Genomic DNA, 18,419 nt, shown 5'->3' on the forward strand with positions numbered 1-18,419 from the left:
GTTGTAAAAATCCCTATAAATTAATGCTTTAGACTTGCTTCGCATGTAGAAAATAGGAAAATCAAAATATCAATGCACGACTTACAAGCTATATTTGCTAAAACTGAACGTAAAAAAATATATATCAAATTCATGAGAAAGACATAAGGCAATCAATGAGTAATGGAGAGCGAGAAAGGAATCTTACAAGAAAGCTCTAAAATAGATTTATGCTTTATTAATAGTACAAATATCCCATTTTAGTTTGATTTAGTGGTGCTACTTTAAAAAGTAGCAACATCTACACATTGAATACATTGGCTTAATTTTTTAAATTTAAAATTATAAATAATTATCAAATTTATTATGAAATAATTTTGTTTTTACCTAAGTAAAACCAAAATAAATAAAATAATAAAAAAATAAAATAAATAAGAGATGGAAAAAATAATATTTTAAATAAAAAAAACTGTGATGAGGGATAAGGGAGGACAATATTAAATATTTAAATAGATTAGTGTTTTTATATTGAATAATGTGTCTATGTGGTTTGTTGTTGTTTTATACTACGAATTAACTACTCTTATATTCAATGGTTATGCAATTAATATTAAAAGTCTTGATATATTAGTTCAAAAAATGAGTTAGAATTAAAGAATTATGAATATGAAAAATCATGTGCACTAAATTACAATTCGACAATATTATTTCGTTTACAAATAAAAGATTCTTTTGTAATGTTACAACTCAAAATATTATGCTCGTAAAAATGGTGTGCGATGGTTACTAATTTATATAAAAGTAGGCTTTGCAATATGCACATTTGACAACTTATGTACTTTGGACTTCTACAAATTAAATATTTAGATCTTTTTAACAACCAATTAATTTTATCAAATTATTTTATGTACATAATTTTTAAAAATTAATTAATATATATTTAACGGGTTTGAAATTTTGCCATTTTTCTAGTACTACCAAACTCATTCCAATAAGTGCAGTGTAATTTTACTCTAAATTTAAAAATATGATTGGCTCAGTAAATTGTGATAAATAATTTGACTCAGTTTGGTTCTCGCAGTTTGAGCGGTTCTGAAATTGCTTCTATCACCCCTAATTTTTTAGATATGCAATTTGTTTGTAATATAAACCATGCTTTCGCTAGTCCTTGGTGTGTGCAAGACTATCCCATAGACTCAAGTACTTTGTAGGACAAAGTCTTTTTTTGCAATTGAGGCCAAGGTGGTTCTGTGTTTCAAAATCTACTTAAGTTCGACTTCTCTCTTATTAGAGACTATTCAACCATGATCCTTCTCGAAAGAATTTTATTGAGTGAGAATTCCATTCTTATTTAGATATTCAAGAACTCCCACTAAAAGATGTCATATACCCTTGTTTTTTTTTAATCTCCCATAAAAAACATGTAGAAAAAGCATATTATACTAGAAGAATAAGTATTCGCGACCCAAAGTTCAATGATTTCTTATTTCGAAAAAATAATTTATGTTTGGTGATATTTGGGATTTATGATTCTCTTCGCCTTTGTGCACATTAATGGTTCTGCCTGCACGAAAAAATCCACACCCACTTGCACTATTATCACAATCATAGAATCTTCTTTTCGGATTCAAATTCGTCCATGAGATTCTTAGACATCCAGAAGTCAAATCGCTTGTTGACGTCATTTTTTTAGAATTGAAAATTGGACTTGAGTGTTTTTTAGAAGAGAGAAAATGGTAGAGGAATCCTAATTTATGATTTTTCCCTATTTTATGTGAGGTTATGTTTATATTTTTCCCTAAATACGTATCATGTGAAAAGCACATGCCTCTTTATCGATAATTAACGTATTCGGTCAATGATTTGACATAGGAACCAAAACTGAGATAAAACAAATGAAATCAAAATTGAATGGTGCCTAATATATAAGATCAAAATGAGATTTTCTTAGATAGTATAAATAATTTTTCAAATAATAATAAAATAATTATAATTATAACTAGCCTCATGAGAATACCTTGAAAATAACCAATTGTCCAAAAGATTTCAAACTTTTGAATTTTGAATTTTACTATATTTTATAGCATTGTAATAAATTTCGAACCTATTTAACGTGTACCCGTTTTAAAATTTTTACTCCAAATTCTTCCATTCAAATATAGCCTTAAAGCAATTTCAGAACATGATTCAGTAGTCAACGCCATTTCATAGTCGAGCAGCATGAACTCAAACAGCGAAGCTTCCGCTGTCCTGGGACAAACTACAATATACTCGTCATAAAGGTTAGAAGTTCAAATTCTGTACAATATAAGCACGATGCTACAGTCTCTGCAAAGAACCCACTCAACTTCCTCCTCCATCTCATTCATGCCAATGTTGTCGTCCTGTATGCTCAGAAAACAAAATTCAAAGTGGTTCCTATATGGTAAAGCACTCGTAAAAGATACAGACAGGGGAAACTTCAACCTACCAGCTATACTAATCTAATGCGGCAAGTTTCACTTTGGAAAGTGGAAGAAGGGTAGGGGTACAATAAACATAAGCTGATGTTGTCTGCCCATCATCTCATCTCAGGTTATCTGCTCGTCTGGCTATTCGGTTTGGGCAGAAGTTTCACTAGAAATAGGACTTCTACCACCATCAGATTGATTAGACTGTAGAGGCTCTGAATCTTGATTAGGGAACACTTCCGATTGTAGAGATGGGAATATCTTATTCACATGCAACCATGTTTGTTCCCACACGTTATCTCCCCCAAGAGTACTAGTCGGAACGAGGACTCCCTTTGTCTTCATGACGAGCAGGGTGTTCTTGAGAAGTTCAGGGACTAACTCCTGAAGTTTCTCACCCCTTTTAACCTTCAGCTTCATATACTTTTCCATCCGACCAATCACATTACGCCACAATTTGCAGAAGCTTGTCAATTGCGATAGCTCCTGGAGTAAATGTAAGAACACTTTTGTGAGCAATTTCAAGGCAAGAACAAGTGTCCCTTCTATGTTCCGGTATTCTTTTTGAGTTTGAGGGTTCCCTTGTGCAATTTCAGCCAAATCATCGAGCATTGTGAATATAACCATTTCAAAGCACTGAGGCCAGAAGCCAAGAGGAAGGTGAATCTCATCTACTCCTGTTAGGCACATCTGAAGTGATAGAAGAGCATGGTTTCTGACTTCTTCTCTCTGGTCCAAACAAACTTTTCTTAATCCCTGGACAAGCCTCAGCCACATCTCCCCTATATCCTGGCACAATTTTGCAGCTTCTGCTTCTGCCATAGCTTCTCTAGCATCTTGGGCCCACCGTACCAAACAAGCAACAGACCCTGCCATAAGATCCACAGCATGGACAGATCTATCAGTCTGTCCGACACGAGATTCTGCAAATTGCCTTGCTGCATCTACACAAAGTATGAAATTAGCTGGAGACAGGTGGGCACCATCAGCCATTATAAATGAGAGGGCTTCAAATCCTGATTCAGAAGCATCTGGGTGTCTAGCTGTGATAGAGAGTAGAGAAGCGATGGTTCGCCATCCCATTGGAGTCCGAATATGAGTGGCATTTGCTTTCACCAAGCGGCTGACCTCCTGAGTGATCTGCTCACAGTATTGGTCAGCAACTCGTGCATCAAGCTTGAGAACCAGTTGCAGTGATCTCAAAAGTTCATCAGCCAAGTTCTCCTTATAAGGCAACAGCCGCTGGCAAATACGAAGAAGTCCGAAAACGGCCTTCTCAACTAAGGCACAAGCCACAACTGTTGATTGAACTATATTAGCTATGTGCTCATAAACACCCTGCCAGAGAAGTCCAATTCTGTCACGGTTGTTCAGTGTAATCGCGATTAGCAATTCCAAGCAGAAAACTGCAGTGTCCTCATCCTCAGGCGATGTATTACCCTTCTGAGGTCGGCCAGCAGCCCATATGAGTGCCCGTGCAAGCTGTAATAATGAATCAGCTTGCAGGAACTTGCTTTCTGTAAAAATGCTGTCAATATGGCACTTCTGAATTGTCTGAAGCGTGCGTTGATGAGCAGCCAGTTGTTGTTCAGTAGGTTGTGACCTTGGCTCTTCAGTATCCAGAGATAAAAGCTGGCTGAATCGGCCCATCAGACCAGATGATCGCCTAGGGGTACCAATTGCTTGCATATGAGCAGAAGACAGGGAGTTTGTAAGAGGCTTCCCATGTCCAGGATCAGATGACATCTCTGAATCATCAGCTGCATCACTGGCCACCCGAGCAGGTAGAAGGCCAAGCTTGTGCAATCTTAAGATGCAGTCAAGAATATTTCTCCAACCAGTACGAATAAAATCACCGTACCTATTTGCGATAGTGAAAACAGTAACAGTTGCCATTCTAGCTTTTGCATCATCACCGAAGGCTAGAACAGGCTCCTCAACAGATGAGGGATTCAACAATGTTGTGAACTTACACAGAGACACTACAAGATCATCCAAAACATCTTCAAGATGATGACATGCGGATATCTTTGCAACAGCCAAGAACCCATCAATACATGTTTGGTAAACATCCTCATATTCTGCATGATCAAATACCACAGAGATGGCAGCAATCGTTGGACCAGACATGATAGCGAACATGTCATGGTCAAGGTAGGCTCTGGAATCAGCTACGATGTATGGAGAAGTCTTTTTAGACTTATGCATCAAATCAATCCATCGGCTAGGAGTCATTTCAGCAAAACCAGCACCTTGTTCGGGTGTGGTGCGAATCTCATTCTTGCAGATTGAGTAATACAGTTCAGAGAGGAACTCACGCGGGAGATCGTTACCTCCATTAATGTGCCGGTTATTCCTAATGAAATCCTCTTCAGTCATCTTTTTCTTCACCTGTACATTATGCTGATCCGTGTTAAGCATTATGAGGGAATAAGACAACAAGAGAGCAGCATCTTTATTGGCTAAAATCTGTGGTGATTGCTCATAATATCTCTCTGAGAATGCCTCTAGCACCCTTTGTATCTTCTGAGATTCTCCAGGTAGTCGAAAAGTCTCCAGAAAGAGCCTCAGTGCAGTATCAAGGTTCATATCCTGAAAATCAAATGTTCCAGCAAATTCATGTAGAACCTGAACACAAAATTCATCATGGTTTCCAAGAAAATCTCCAACAAGATTTTTATCTAGTCCAGCAGTATAGCGGAAAAAACAAGCCACACTCTGCGGATCAAGCTTTTCAGGCAACAGATGTGTTCCTTGAAGAAACTCTAGTCCTTTCTTTGGATCCCGGTTGAAGTGATCAGCTCCAATCATCAACCTTCTCTTGATATATTTCCTTCTGCGAACAAAAGGCACCCAGTGATCAGGATCACCATAATTCTCGCATTTCACCATCCAAAATGGAGTATACTCCTCAAGATATACAGGAGTTCGTTCAAAACCAATTGATCCATTGCCTATCCTCTCAGCCATTCCCTGAATCACAGCAATCAGACCATCTAATGCAAGAATGTGCATACTGGACAAAGGACAATTCACTGGAAAAGCGCTCTTTGACAATAAATTGGCAAGTTCTTCAAACACATTACCACAAGTTATATCACAGTCTAAATTTGCGTACATTTCCACCATGAAGGTTTTCTGCCTACAAAAATCAACTAGGGCCTCCATTGCGACCTCCTGCTGCTGGTATGAAGCCCCAAATCGACTTTGTGCAAGTCTCAATATCACACAGGAAAAGAAAGCTTCAAGCTGAAGCTTCAGCTCGGTGCGCAAATGCTGATATAAGTTGAGGACAATGCTACAGACCATAGAGAGAATCAAGGGACTCATTGACAGCCCAAACTGCATGAGATTACGGAATAATTCATCCTGTACCAAATTCAACAATCTAGGATGATGGCGAATAGCGGGTCCACCTAATTCAATTGCTGAGTTAATCAAACCTAAGGCAAAAAGCGGTACATCTTCATCAAATGTTAGAGAATTTGCTCTGGGACCCATTCCTGGTTGCTCAACAACATTTAGCAATGAACAGAGAAAATGAAATATTTCAACCATGCAGGGTACACCATATGGTTCTGTCATTAGATGAAAGTCATAAGGAACTGCATCCTTCCCATTATCAGTCCTGGCATTACTTTCATCCATCATACCGCTGATGAGACCAGATGAAGCATTAAAAGCTCCAGCTGAGAGTTGGCCATCATATTCAGAAGTTCCACCACCATTTTCTGGTTTGCTGCTGAAACTATAATCAGCATCAAGTCCACCAGTCTGCACCAAGGGAAACATGTGAAGTTCCAAAACATAAATAAGCCAAGAAGAAATCATGAATAAGTCATCCACATGAAGTTCTAGCATATTAACAGTGCTGGCCAGCAGGTATTTAGAAGGATAACTTGATCACTACTGCACACATGCACTCTATTGCTTCCAAATTTTAAAGAAACAATACTCTAGTTGTGACTTGTCTAATTATGGTTTCCCCAAATGAGAATTTTTCCACAATAATCTGAACCCATAAGCCGCAATCAGTTGACTTTCTTCAGACCACACCTACATGCATGCAATCACATGCACACACACAAATAGAGCAGCACAAAAAATGTATACTTCACAGTCCTTAAAGGGGGAGCTAGATTCTCTGGCTCCAGAGACAAAGATAAACTATAGGGTCACACCAAGTTTTTCCACAGTTTTTAACCTAGTACTTCTTACAAGAAGAATGAAAATGTAAACGTCCAGACAATAACTATCTAAATGAGAAACAAAGAATAAGATGCTATTTACCTCATTTTTCATAGAATTCCCTCCTTTAACCAGTGATCGTTCTGTGTTATCAACATCTGGAAGGTGTGAAAAAATGCACCTAACAAGTTCATGCATTGTGTGGCGTGCTATCCGCTGTAACAGTTCTCCTTTAGTTCCAGCTTGATGAACAACTCGAAAACAGGTGTTCACAATCGTACAAACATGCTGATTACTCAACATAACTGATGCTTTACTTTTCATGCAAGCCAAAAGAACCTGAAGTATCTTGGTTAATACAACTTCTTCAGATGCAGGGTCAGTAACCTCAAATCTGCAGCTTGTAACAGCATCAACCACCATGTGCATAGCATCTTCAACGTTTACAGTATTTACATCCAGCACATCAAGAGTCAAAATCTTGTAAATAGATGACAATGCAACACTGGTTATTGGTGCACCTGTTTCATCTGATCGAATTACATCAAGAAATGGTTGGAGATACAATGAAGGATTGACTGATTGCCACTCATTTTGCCATGAAAATATTTGTCTTCTCAATGTTTTAAGAGACTGAATGAGGGAGTGCTCCAGCTGATCATCGCCAGACACATAACGACCTCCCCACCTCACATTCCTCCTCATGACCGCCAGCACTGCTCCTATCTCTGAATTAATCATACATTCCAGCGCAGCCTTATTGGAAGAGGTAGCCTCACAGTCTTCTGGTTCCTCTTCAATTGCCTTGATGCTAGATTGCAGCCTTAAACGTCCCATCTCAAACTAACTTAGGGAAAATTGCAAATCCAACAAGTTATCAGAAACTGCGCTGAAGGAACTGAGCTAAAGCAAGCAACTCGTGATCTAGATAAAATTCATGGAAAATAAAAGTATTAGGATCGCAATACTGAGATTCTGCAATCAATAAATAGCCACCTTTCAGAAATACCAGAAGGGAATCATAAAAGTCTACAGATTAAGAAGGTTTTATGAAAAATAATCTGTATATAAGGCATCATGGATCTTCAAACAGGCATGATCACTTTATTAATCAAATATAGTACACTAATATGGATAAGAAAACCTAAAGCGCGGAAACAATGCTGCTTCGATCCTCCACCACAAAGACTTCAGTGGTTGCTAAAGCAACATGTCACACAAAGAATTTCTGTCATGCTGTACTCTACTAGTTCCTACAAATACTTGGTGCCTGTGCTTCCACTAGATATCAATAAATGAATTAGTCCTTATCTCGCAACAGATATCAAGCAAGCTGACAGACTAGCACCAATCATTTAGGTTCCAGAAAACTGACTGAGTGTGCAATGCAGGCATGGGTAGTATTGCTGATCCACTTCTATTGGCTCCAATTAAGGGAACGAAGCATGAGAAGGGAAACTACGTCTAGAGATAAACGTTTAAGCCTAAAACGAAATTTTCGAAGCAGAAATTCAGTGGCTAAGTCCTAGTTCGCACCCTCAAAACTATTACTACATCGAATCGCCACAGTAAATTTATCTTTTCAGCATGAGTAATACTTTAGCTACAAATCACTAAGAGTAACAACGACAATACTTTGCCATGACCCCAAAAATAACTCACATTCCGGAAGATAAACCTCATGATTACTAACTGTCACTTGAATTTCAAATCACCCAATGCAGCAGCAAGGATCGATTAAAATTTCAACAGCTCAATTCCGCAACAGTAGCAGAATTTTTCCGTAAAAGTGATTCGCAAATCAGAATCCCTTCGGTCTACTAGATCAACTACAACAAAAATCAGAAACATGATGTTGCTAAACCTCACCTCCGGAAACAGAGAACACGAGCCCAGCGCAGATCCGCGGGTTAGAGGTAGGAAATTACGGCGACCGGCGGCGAAATTAGTGAGAATGAACCGCCGGCGGATTTTCAGTTTGACTGTCGACGAAGAGTAACAGTGAGAGAAATCAAATAAAAAATGATGAAAAATTATAGAAAAAAAGGTAGAGAGAGAATATGATTGGTGAAATTATAAATGAAGAAAAGGTTAAGAAAGGGAGAAAGCGATAATTACACTCCCCACCCTAACGTTTGGTGTAATTACATGTAGATCCTCTATAATTTAAAAAATTATATTTACACTCCTAATTTATTATATGTGTACACAAATCAATCCTAATTTTTAATCTAATTATAAAAACGCCCCTGATAATCAAAAAGTAAGAATAGTTTGTATAATGAAGGTAATAGTTTTGAAGGGTGTATATGTATTTTTTTCAAAAATAGGTATAATTTATGTAAATAATATCGATATTTTCTGACTGATGTATGTGTAATTATTTAAAAGACAAATGATAATTTATGTAAAATGGTCATAGATCAAGGGTGTAAATGTAATTATCCTCTTAATACTATGATCAAAATTGATAGCTTGTAATACAAAACTCGAAGTTACAATAAAATGAGTAGCTGAGGGAGAACAGGAGAGCTTATAAGGACAAAACAGACTTTCCCCAATTAATAAACATTAAAAGAAGGTCGCACACTTTTTGATCTATCGGGCAAACTGCCAAGTCGCCCATCACGACAGAACAACAACTGCATGTTATTAATTAATCGAAGAACGAAATTGTACTTTCGTTTCAGTTATCATAAATGCACTTATACAGTATAAATACCTTCTCACCCGATAAGATCAAAACACGTTTAGAGAACAAAACAGACTATCTTATACTCAAGTGTGCTTCGATCGCTTTGCAAAGAATATAATTATTACTATATCCGTGATTTCTGGAACCTCATCATATCCCGCAGTATTTTGCGATCTTATCTTATCTTGCATTCTATTATGAGATCGGGAACCTTGCGTTTAATTTTCACACGTATAGTCTTTTATTTTAAATAAGAATTGATCGAATTTTAATTCAATAAATATTTTAAATTTGTGCCCGGATATACAATCAATAAAGACATAAAGAATTTTTTTTAAAAAATAAATATTTTATCCTAATTTTTTGAGGAAAATAATTTAATTTTTTTCCATTTTTTAGGATGCGAAAAATCTTCCGCACCCATAGAGAAAAAAACAAAGAAAACCAACAATATTTTTTTGAAAATTACTATTATAAGGAAATGAGAGAAAGATCAAAAAAAGGGTCACATTAAAAAATGAACATAAGTGAAGAATCCAGGTTGTCTTGTTTCTACACATATGATGCAGACATGCTTGCACGTATGCATGAAAAAAGAATCCATAGTTTGTATGATTTTCATCATTGCATGCATAAATATTTGTTGATTATGATGGTCATCACTTTAATACTTCAATGATCAAGAGAACACACACAACACACAGTGCAAATTGTCTCTAGGACAACAATTTTGACAGGGTGTTATTACATGGGCCTGAAGAGGATCTTCTCCACCAACTCTACCCTTCCCACAACCACGATCCGCGGTGGCAGAGCCACGGGAGCCGGCAGGCGCCGCTTGCATGGCGGCCAAAAATGCAGCAACCTTAGGATAACCATCTTATGCGGTGTGATCACTGTTCTTGTCTTCCGAGGCACCATAGGCATCTCATTGTTCTCCTCCTTCCCTGAAACCACGAGAACGAGCCAAATGGAAGAAACGAATCGGATCATAGCTGAAATCCGGTCGGACTATAACGACAACGACAACGAATCTGTGATCAGCTCCAATGACACCTACACTTTAGGCCCCAAGATCCTTAACTGGGATGGCTCAAGACAGAAATGGCTTCAAGAACACCATGGTTTTCTGAGCCATGTTAATGGGAGACCTCGGATGTTACTCGTAACGGGGTCTCAGCCGAGCCCGTGCAATAGTCCCATTGGTGATCATTATCTGTTGAAGTCTCTAAAGAACAAGATTGACTACTGCAGAGTGCATAACATTGAAATTGTGTACAATATGGCTCATCTTGACAAGGAGTTAGCTGGATATTGGACGAAGCTGCCTCTAATCAGAATGCTGATGCTATCGCATCCAGAAGTGGAATGGATATGGTGGATGGACAGTGATGCATTCTTCACTGATATGTTCTTTGAAATCCCAATATCAAAATACGATCGCTATAATATGGTTGTTCATGGATATCCCAGTTTGCTTTTCAAAGAAAAGTCTTGGATTGCTTTGAACACCGGCAGTTTTCTGATAAGGAATTGCCAGTGGTCGTTGAATTTGCTCGATTCCTGGGCACCGATGGGGCCAAAGGGCCGTGTACGTGATGAGGCTGGGAAGATTCTGACGGCTAACTTGAAGGGCAGGCCAACATTTGAAGCAGACGACCAATCTGCACTGATATATCTGCTGATCTCAAGAAAAGATGAATGGATGGATAAGGTGTTTCTTGAGAATTCATACTACTTGCACGGGTACTGGGTGGGATTAGTTGATCGGTATGAAGAGTATATTGAGAGGTATCACCCAGGCTTGGGAGACGAGAGATGGCCGTTTGTGACTCATTTCGTGGGATGTAAACCGTGTGGGGGTTATGGGGATTATTCGCTTGAGAGGTGTTTACAGAGCATGGAGAAAGCTTTCAATTTCGCTGATAATCAGTTGCTGAAATCATACGGTTTTAGCCATAGAGGGCTCTTGAGTCCTAATGTCAAAAGGATCAGAAATGAAACAACTAGGCCTTTGGATGTTACTGATAACATTAACATAAGAACTTCAATGTACAGAAGCAGTATGTCTGAGAAATAGTATCAACCTCCGCCTCGACATTTGAAACGTAGAGGTTCTTGTAGTTTTCTGATTGAACATATGTATGATACGTTTGTATAGTCTGTTCTTATAAGATTCATATATAGGACTGGTCGTTCATCAATTTTCTAACCTTACGTAGATTTCTTGACACCCGTTATAACTTAATTCAAGATTTTACCAGACACTTTACATCGAAGAGCTTTTACATGGTTTAACTTGCTGGTCTTTCTCCAAATCTTCGTTTCCACTCACCATATTCCATTACCTCTTTTTAAATGACAGGAGATCTCTGGAGACATGATGCAAGAAAGTACTAATCACTATGGAATGTGTTTAAACGTCTGAAATCAAAGGATCCAAAAAGAAGATTTTTTGGACTCATTTTATCAGGACTTAAGTGAATTCAGGTGCAGCTTCGGTTATAATGTGCTACTGAGTGATATCATAAACCATTGTACTCATATGTAACAGCGTATCCTGATGTTCCGAACAACAAATATAAGGTTGTAATCTGGGTATAGAACTCTCGTAATATAAACAACGTCTAAGTGAAAGATTTAAGCTAAATATTGTAGCTTCTATGTGTCTCCTCTCAGAGGATACAGTGTATACATGGACTTACCTTGTGTAATTACTCATTTTACTTGAATAACGGGAACCCTCCGACGTGCTAGCAAATTTTCATTCATTTGGGCAATTTGGAGCAGTAGTTGGTCGATTTTCTGCAGAAGCACAGACAAAGGTTAGCATGAAAGAACGAAATTAGAGCAGAAAGAGGTGCTCACTGCACATACAAGAAGATTTGTCTTTCTATGCCAACAACTTAATGGAGACTAAGTAGACTAATCCAGTGAATAATATCAAGGAAATTTAGAAGATTTTATACTCAGACAAAGAATCAGCAGTAAAAGCCAATAAATCCCAAGAAAATTTCTAGTCCAAACCTTGTCTTTTTCTCTAAGGACAAGCATGAGGCTCTCCTTGCTGCTGCTGCTGCCTCTCTGCATACGCCTCCGCCACCAAATCAGAACTCGTCTCTGCAAAACGGAAACCAGCACCATGGCAGCAACTCCACCTGCTGTCCAGGCAAGCAACCAGACACCAACTTTACAAGTAACATATTTTCTAACTTTATCAGCAACGTGAGAAATCCCAGTTTGTATAACTCCCAAATGCAGCCTCTTCCACTTCCTTAAACCATCCAATGGCGGGTGCAAATTGACTGGTTCTGGTTCTTGCAAGCGCTGATCATCATCCTGTGGAGTAGCAACAGGCAAGTCCTCGTGATTTCCAGGTGGAAAAACCGATGTTTCACTATAGAAGTCATCTTTAATGGTCACTGGATTTTCGTGATCAACGATAAGGTTAGCAGTAACAGTAGAAAACGGGGACTGAACATGCTCCCAGTCAGCCAGTTCTTCCGAAACTTGATCATTTTCCATGTTAACGATTCCTATTCTTAATCAAAGTATATGTAGATATTCATTTTGGTCCAGTATTATCCATACTATGAGGATATAATTTAGAGTGGTTCTGTAAAAGATCTTGAGCTGAGATATTTTGCTGGAAATATCTTGAAGATGTTGGCTTTGGCTGCTAGTTCTTGGAAAGCAAGAGCAAAACCATGTCAGCAAATAAAGTGTGGAATATGATAATGATAGGTGGGACAGTTCTTTTAACATAGATTTCCTTTTGTTTTTTTGCATTTTTTCAGTTTAATTTATTCAAAGTTTATTACATCTTCTGTCTTTTTTGTGCAGAAAAATGTAAGATTAGTTGCAGCCTGCCTTATTACATATGCTCTCATACTATCCTTACACCTTCACTAGAAAGAAAATGAACCTTCAGGAAGTGTATGTGCGAGAAATTCATTGTTCAGTAAGTAGTCCCCTCGACAATGATATCATGATTCTAAATCAGCGCACATTACAAAGTTAACTAAGTAACGTATCGATTTTTCATAAGTAAACATTTAACGTAAACAGTGAAACTGTATGTTACATTTCCTTGTCATTCGTCGGTGAAACCTAGAAACCTGTTAATAAATTTAGCAACCGGCGTAGCATCACCAGGTTGATAAGCTACAAGAGAATCCAAATCCATTGCAGAAATGGTCTTATAAAGTGTTTGGGGACGAGCGCAGAACAAATGCTTTCTTTCCGCCAATTCTTCAGCCAGCTCGCTTTGGTGATTGTCCATTAAATCCTCGTTAACTACAACAATGAGGGGTTTTCTGAGTCTCAACGTCTCAAATATGCTTCCTGAACCTGGAAAACAAAGTAAAACTCAAAAATGTCAGGTTTATCTTCCTCTCCACCTCGTAGTTATTCCAAGAACGGAGAAACAACTACTTTTGAACTCAAAAGTTGGGGAATCGGCATGACATTTTGAGCTTATTAAATACATGAAAACTAAACATATTGAAGGTATACAGATCGTCCCTAAATGAGTTGATTCCTGTTAAAAGCCACAAGATGCAGGCGATGGATTCACTTCTGTGGAAAATTAACTATATAGTAAAATAAGGTGGAAGATAGAAAACAGAACGTAATTTTGGTATTATGAAAACTTAAACACCTGCGTGACTAATAACGAGAGATGCGGACTTCAAAAACTCAGCTATGCTTGACGAAAATGTGAAATAATCCACAGAAAGGGACCCGTCTTCTCCGGTAGACTGAAAAGTCGATGCCATCATATTAGTATTATAAATGATAGCGTGGCAATCAGATATATAAACATGAAGTAAAAATCGATGCAGTAGACTCTATTTGTGTTATTAACCATATCTACACATGGTAGGAGTTTCCTCCAGCATTATCACAATTTGTACAAGATAGCATGTCCAAATAATTTTCTATAGAGATAAGCTAAACTCAGTCTTTAGGCAATAGGAAAACCATAGGGGCTTCAGGTAGGAATAACATTATGCATCTTAAGATGAAAAAGCAAACAAAATGACCCACGTAAGAAACCATAAGATTTCATCCAGCCACGGACAAAGAATTTCAGTAACTATATGTGCTTACAAGTAGAGAAAGATAGCATGGAGATGAAAGATACTTTGGCCAACTGGCTATAAAGGATTAAACGTGATCTCAAAATTTAAGAAATTGAGATGAGGACGTGACAAGTCCTACCAATCCCAATTCCAATAAAAGTTAGTAATTTCACAGTGATACAACAGGATGAATTGGGCTTCAAAGCAAACATGATTTCAAAAGCTTATCTCCAAATATTTTCTCTATTATTTTACATCTTCTTTGCTTATAGATCAAAGTTCCAAGCACCACGGAACGTGCAATCCCTCTTTTTACCTATTCTGCATTCGCTCCTCCAAGTGCATATTGCTGCCAAATTATTTTTATCAAATTGAATTATTTGCTAGAAATTTGACACCATTTTCACATGAACTGATCAGTGGAACACATAACCCATTCGAGCTTCAGATTACCTTTGTGGGGATGTAAGACCCTCGACCCATTTGAATGACGAGGTGAGTATAGCCCTTCTTGAACAATGCTTCTCTAACCTCCTGAGTGTCTACAGCTCTAACCAAGGAATCGAAACAGGTCGTCCCAACAGTCACAAAGACTACCCTCTTTGACTTCAAACCATCATCAGCCTCACCCATTATATGTTCTTCAACTTTCTAAGTTCACTATCTTGAAACAATTGACTACGAAAACAAACAAACTTAAAAATCAACACACTGCAATGAAAACAAAATTTTCAGTCAGCTCAGAGTTCATTAACCATACAATTTTTACTCAATTCAAGAAAAAGCAATCGCAGGAGCGTCTAGAAAATAAAGCCAAATATAAACAACTACACAGTCCACTGAACCTCGCACAGTAGAGAAACAAGAAAGCAAGATCAAAAATCTTGGACAGCAGTTGTCTACAAAGAATCAAACAAAGATCATGACTGATACCACAACACAGAATAATCAACAGAAACTTTTTTTTCCCGAAAACATAACCCTGCTTTAGAGCCAGTTTTCCAAGTATCTTTCATCTCCATGCTATCTTTCTCTACTTGTAAGCACATATAGTTACTGAAATTCTTTGTCCGTGGCTGGATGAAATCTTATGGTTTCTCTACGTGGGTCATTTTGTTTGCTTTTTCATCTTAAGATGCATGATGTTATTCCTATCCGAAGCCCCTATGGTTTTCCTATTGCCTAACCACTGAGTTTAGCTTATCTCTATAGAAAATTATTCGGACATTCTATCTTGTACAAATTGTGATAATGTTGGAGGAAACTCCTACCATGTGTTGATATGGTTAATAACACAAATAGAGTCTACTGCATCGATTTTTACTTCATGTTTATATATCTGATTGCCATGCTATCATTTATAATACTACTATGATGGAAAAATTGCTATCCAAATGTACACAAACATGTTGTGAGTGGTATATGAATTAAGTCTGATGGCAAAATTGCTATCCAAATCAGGAATCAAAATGTCATTTCTGAAGGTTTCCTGTTGGACTTTAACAGAAGCTGGAACCCATTTAATCCCCATCAATAGCTGCAGTCAATCCTCACTAACTAATGGAGGTAAACAGAAAGCAAGCCCCTCGACTAAAACGGGCTGGACAGACTGCATGTCTAATTTATCAGCAATACAGGATTGCGGATTGCCTGCTTATCTTTAGCTGAGACAAAAACATGGATGCCGACTCTGTAGTTTGTCATGTTAGATTTCAATGATTCGGAAGAAACGGGTCGTGCAGAAATTAAGCAGCTATAATAAATTAACATCAAACTGTGTTTTCATTCGATTATATGAATCATAAACAAGTTGCAACGAAAGACGAAGACGTATAGACATATATACAGACGAACGAGTAAAGCAAACTCATTATGAAATGCGAAAACACACAGAGAACCACGAGTAACTGGGTTCATAACCCTGTGGACCAAAATCAATCTACAAAACGGGAAATCAACTACAGAATAAACGGGAACAACCGACCAATTCCTTAATTTTCTTTCAACAAAATAAACAAATGCTCTAACATCAGTCACATACATATATCAAGAAGAAAATAATTCAAACACTAACTGACCATTTTGCTGGTAGATGTGACTCAGTAGGGGTGGCAACGAGTCGAGCTCGAGCCCGACTCTGTATTCCGAGCTCGAGCTCGAGCCGATGAGCTGAAACATTCAACAATTCAATCTCAAACTCTAAACAAATTTCCAGATTTATATGTGGTACAGTGAGAGAAACATTGGAGAAGAAGGAATCCAACAACAAGAATTAAACAAATTATAGTGCCCCTGAATCCGATTAAACAAGAATTAAACAAATAAAGAATCCGATTAGTATTAAACAAGAATCCAACAACAAGAATTAAACAAATCAATGTGCCCCTGAATTCGATTAGTATGATAATAGAACTTTAATCTTACATATAAACTGCTACAACAGTCATGAACTTTCACAACTTTCACCCTTTCTTCAACTTGTTTTCGTTATAGAAAATAGAAGATACAAAAAACACACCCAAACCAAAGAAAAAGAAGAATAAGTAAAATGCAACAGAGAAAGAAGGATTACCTGGTATCCGTACTCGTTGCCGACTTTCCGTCCTTGTTGCCGTGAATTTGGGGCTAGGGTTCTAAGAGATGGGTTTGGCGAAGAAATGAGAGAGGAGAAACAATGGAGATAGAAAGAGAGAGAGAAAGAAAAAGGAAGAAGAAACGAGAAAAAGAGAGAGAAAGAGATCATAATGTTTGGTTTTGTTTTTAACTTGTTTTAGGGTATTTTGTGGAGATAGAGAGAGAAAAATAAAGATAAATAAAAATAAGTTAGAGATAGTGTGTATGTTTGGATTTGTTTTTGGAGATAATATAAAATAAGTATGGTATGTTTGATGTTGGGTAGTGGGAGACAAAAAGTACTGTTCATTGTCAAATCATGTCTCTTTTGTATATATTTATATATATATATATGTATAAAAATATATTTAATTTATTTAGTTGTGAATGGATTAAAATAAATTTTATTTTCTAATTATATATGTATGGAAATGTAAAAAAAATAATTTATGTAGATACACTTTTATAAATAATTAAATGCACTCTAGTAATGGATTAACAATATTTTTTGTTAGACGTTCTGTTCGAGGTGATAAATTTAAATATATTATTCAAATAATGTAATATATGAATTAATCGCATAGAATTTTTCTATTATTTTGTATTTTTTAAAATTTTTTAATTATTCCAATGATGTAGAAAATATTATGTACAAAATATTAAGTGGTTAAAATAAAATGTATTTGCATTTAAAAATAAAAAATACAAACATCACCAAAGAAAATATTATACATCTAACATGTATATCAACTCTCTAATGCATCCTTCAATTTTTTATAATTTGAAGATCCACATAATCCAATATTAACTAAATATAATTTATAACTACAGATTCCAATGGTTTGAAAAATATATTTTGGATTAATACGGCGTATTGTCTAATTAAAGTATGACAATGAAACCCTTAAGTCATTGAATGATAAATGACGCACACAATCATGTTCCCGTTAACTTTATAATTAACATATGACAACAAGTGACTGGCTCACATATTCTACAACACCACTAATACTTAAGGACCGTCACGTCGACGTGGTGGAATTCCGGTTGGTCGCCGCGAGCGTGCTGTACTGTCTCCCTCACTATGCGAATGGCCTCCACGGTCGGATTGCACGCCAAAGCGACGAATGTAATCTGTCCATGACCCGATCCCACCAACTCCCGAACCCATGTCCAGACTTCTACGTGGCGCTAATGAAATATTGCGCGCCAATCGTGGGCCACCATCCCCACGAGCTACCTGTTCCTCAACATCCCAACTGGCAATATGGGTATGCGTTTGGTGAGTTGGTGCAGTGGATCCCGATATGATAATGGGGGCTTCTTCGCCACCTCTCACAAAACTACGCGGTGGGTTATCTCGGCTATGCCCCCCGTCACTGTGCAACTCAGCTGGCCCAAGCGGTAGTC

General features: G+C 37.4%; 4 protein-coding genes across 11 annotated transcripts; 1 reads left to right on the forward strand and 3 right to left on the reverse strand.

Annotated features, from left to right (window-relative positions):
- Positions 1-2,230: 2,230 nt before the first annotated feature.
- GN (sec7 domain-containing protein) lies at positions 2,231-8,668 on the reverse strand. 2 transcript variants are annotated; one of them, XM_011077237.3, is made up of 3 exons: positions 8,487-8,668; positions 6,720-7,460; positions 2,231-6,203 (listed from the first exon to the last, which is right to left on the reverse strand). In XM_011077237.3, the coding sequence occupies exons 2-3, from the start codon at positions 7,452-7,454 to the stop codon at positions 2,571-2,573; spliced, it is 4,368 nt and encodes a 1,455-aa protein (XP_011075539.2). In that variant the 5' UTR covers positions 7,455-7,460; positions 8,487-8,668; the 3' UTR covers positions 2,231-2,570. The 2 variants fall into 2 exon arrangements, with proteins under 2 accessions (XP_011075539.2, XP_088735558.1); XM_088879432.1 differs by having other exon boundaries at positions 6,720-7,541.
- LOC110011844 (uncharacterized) lies at positions 5,266-12,960 on the reverse strand. Of its 4 annotated transcripts, none has more exons than XM_088879434.1 (3): positions 12,340-12,960; positions 12,018-12,117; positions 5,266-5,402 (listed from the first exon to the last, which is right to left on the reverse strand). In XM_088879434.1, exons 1-2 carry the CDS (start codon positions 12,835-12,837, stop codon positions 12,031-12,033), a joined length of 585 nt encoding a protein of 194 aa, XP_088735560.1. In that variant the 5' UTR covers positions 12,838-12,960; the 3' UTR covers positions 5,266-5,402; positions 12,018-12,030. The 4 variants fall into 4 exon arrangements, with proteins under 4 accessions (XP_088735560.1, XP_088735561.1, XP_088735559.1 ...); XM_088879435.1 differs by lacking the exon at positions 5,266-5,402 and adding an exon at positions 11,270-11,288; XM_088879433.1 differs by lacking the exon at positions 5,266-5,402 and adding an exon at positions 11,555-11,684.
- LOC105160083 (putative xyloglucan 6-xylosyltransferase 5) lies at positions 9,835-11,392 on the forward strand. Its single transcript, XM_011077347.3, has one exon. It carries the CDS (start codon positions 10,061-10,063, stop codon positions 11,390-11,392), a length of 1,332 nt encoding a protein of 443 aa, XP_011075649.1. The 5' UTR covers positions 9,835-10,060.
- Positions 12,961-13,329: 369 nt separating the features above from the next.
- Positions 13,330-17,129, reverse strand: LOC105159999 (uncharacterized). 4 transcript variants are annotated; one of them, XM_011077239.3, is made up of 5 exons: positions 16,969-17,129; positions 16,475-16,565; positions 14,850-15,074; positions 13,973-14,072; positions 13,330-13,662 (listed from the first exon to the last, which is right to left on the reverse strand). In XM_011077239.3, exons 3-5 carry the CDS (start codon positions 15,027-15,029, stop codon positions 13,406-13,408), a joined length of 537 nt encoding a protein of 178 aa, XP_011075541.1. In that variant the 5' UTR covers positions 15,030-15,074; positions 16,475-16,565; positions 16,969-17,129; the 3' UTR covers positions 13,330-13,405. The 4 variants fall into 4 exon arrangements, with proteins under 4 accessions (XP_011075541.1, XP_011075540.1, XP_011075542.1 ...); XM_011077238.3 differs by having other exon boundaries at positions 14,850-15,107; XM_011077240.3 differs by lacking the exon at positions 16,475-16,565 and having other exon boundaries at positions 14,850-15,107; positions 16,969-17,127.
- Positions 17,130-18,419: the final 1,290 nt, after the last annotated feature.

Source organism: Sesamum indicum, linkage group LG4 (assembly GCF_026168435.1).
Source record: "Sesamum indicum cultivar Baizhima isolate 11 linkage group LG4, ASM2616843v1, whole genome shotgun sequence".
In the NCBI taxonomy this organism is placed as follows: Eukaryota; Viridiplantae; Streptophyta; class Magnoliopsida; order Lamiales; family Pedaliaceae; genus Sesamum; species Sesamum indicum.

Excerpts from the sequence above, each read along its gene's own strand:
- LOC110011844 (XM_088879434.1), bottom strand. The coding sequence starts at position 12,837 with ATGGAAAATGATCAAGTTTCGGAAGAACTGGCTGACTGGGAGCATGTT. Across the intron at positions 12,118-12,339 it reads TCCTTAGAGAAAAAGACAAG|AAAATCGACCAACTACTGCT; the intron begins GTTTGGACTAGA and ends GTGCTTCTGCAG.
- LOC105159999 (XM_011077239.3), bottom strand. The coding sequence starts at position 15,029 with ATGGGTGAGGCTGATGATGGTTTGAAGTCAAAGAGGGTAGTCTTTGTG. Across the intron at positions 14,073-14,849 it reads GGTCTTACATCCCCACAAAG|TCTACCGGAGAAGACGGGTC; the intron begins GTAATCTGAAGC and ends TCGACTTTTCAG. Across the intron at positions 13,663-13,972 it reads TCTCGTTATTAGTCACGCAG|GTTCAGGAAGCATATTTGAG; the intron begins GTGTTTAAGTTT and ends TTTGTTTTCCAG.
- LOC105160083 (XM_011077347.3), top strand. The coding sequence starts at position 10,061 with ATGGGCCTGAAGAGGATCTTCTCCACCAACTCTACCCTTCCCACAACC.
- GN (XM_011077237.3), bottom strand. The coding sequence starts at position 7,454 with ATGGGACGTTTAAGGCTGCAATCTAGCATCAAGGCAATTGAAGAGGAA. Across the intron at positions 6,204-6,719 it reads GGAATTCTATGAAAAATGAG|ACTGGTGGACTTGATGCTGA; the intron begins GTAAATAGCATC and ends CCCTTGGTGCAG.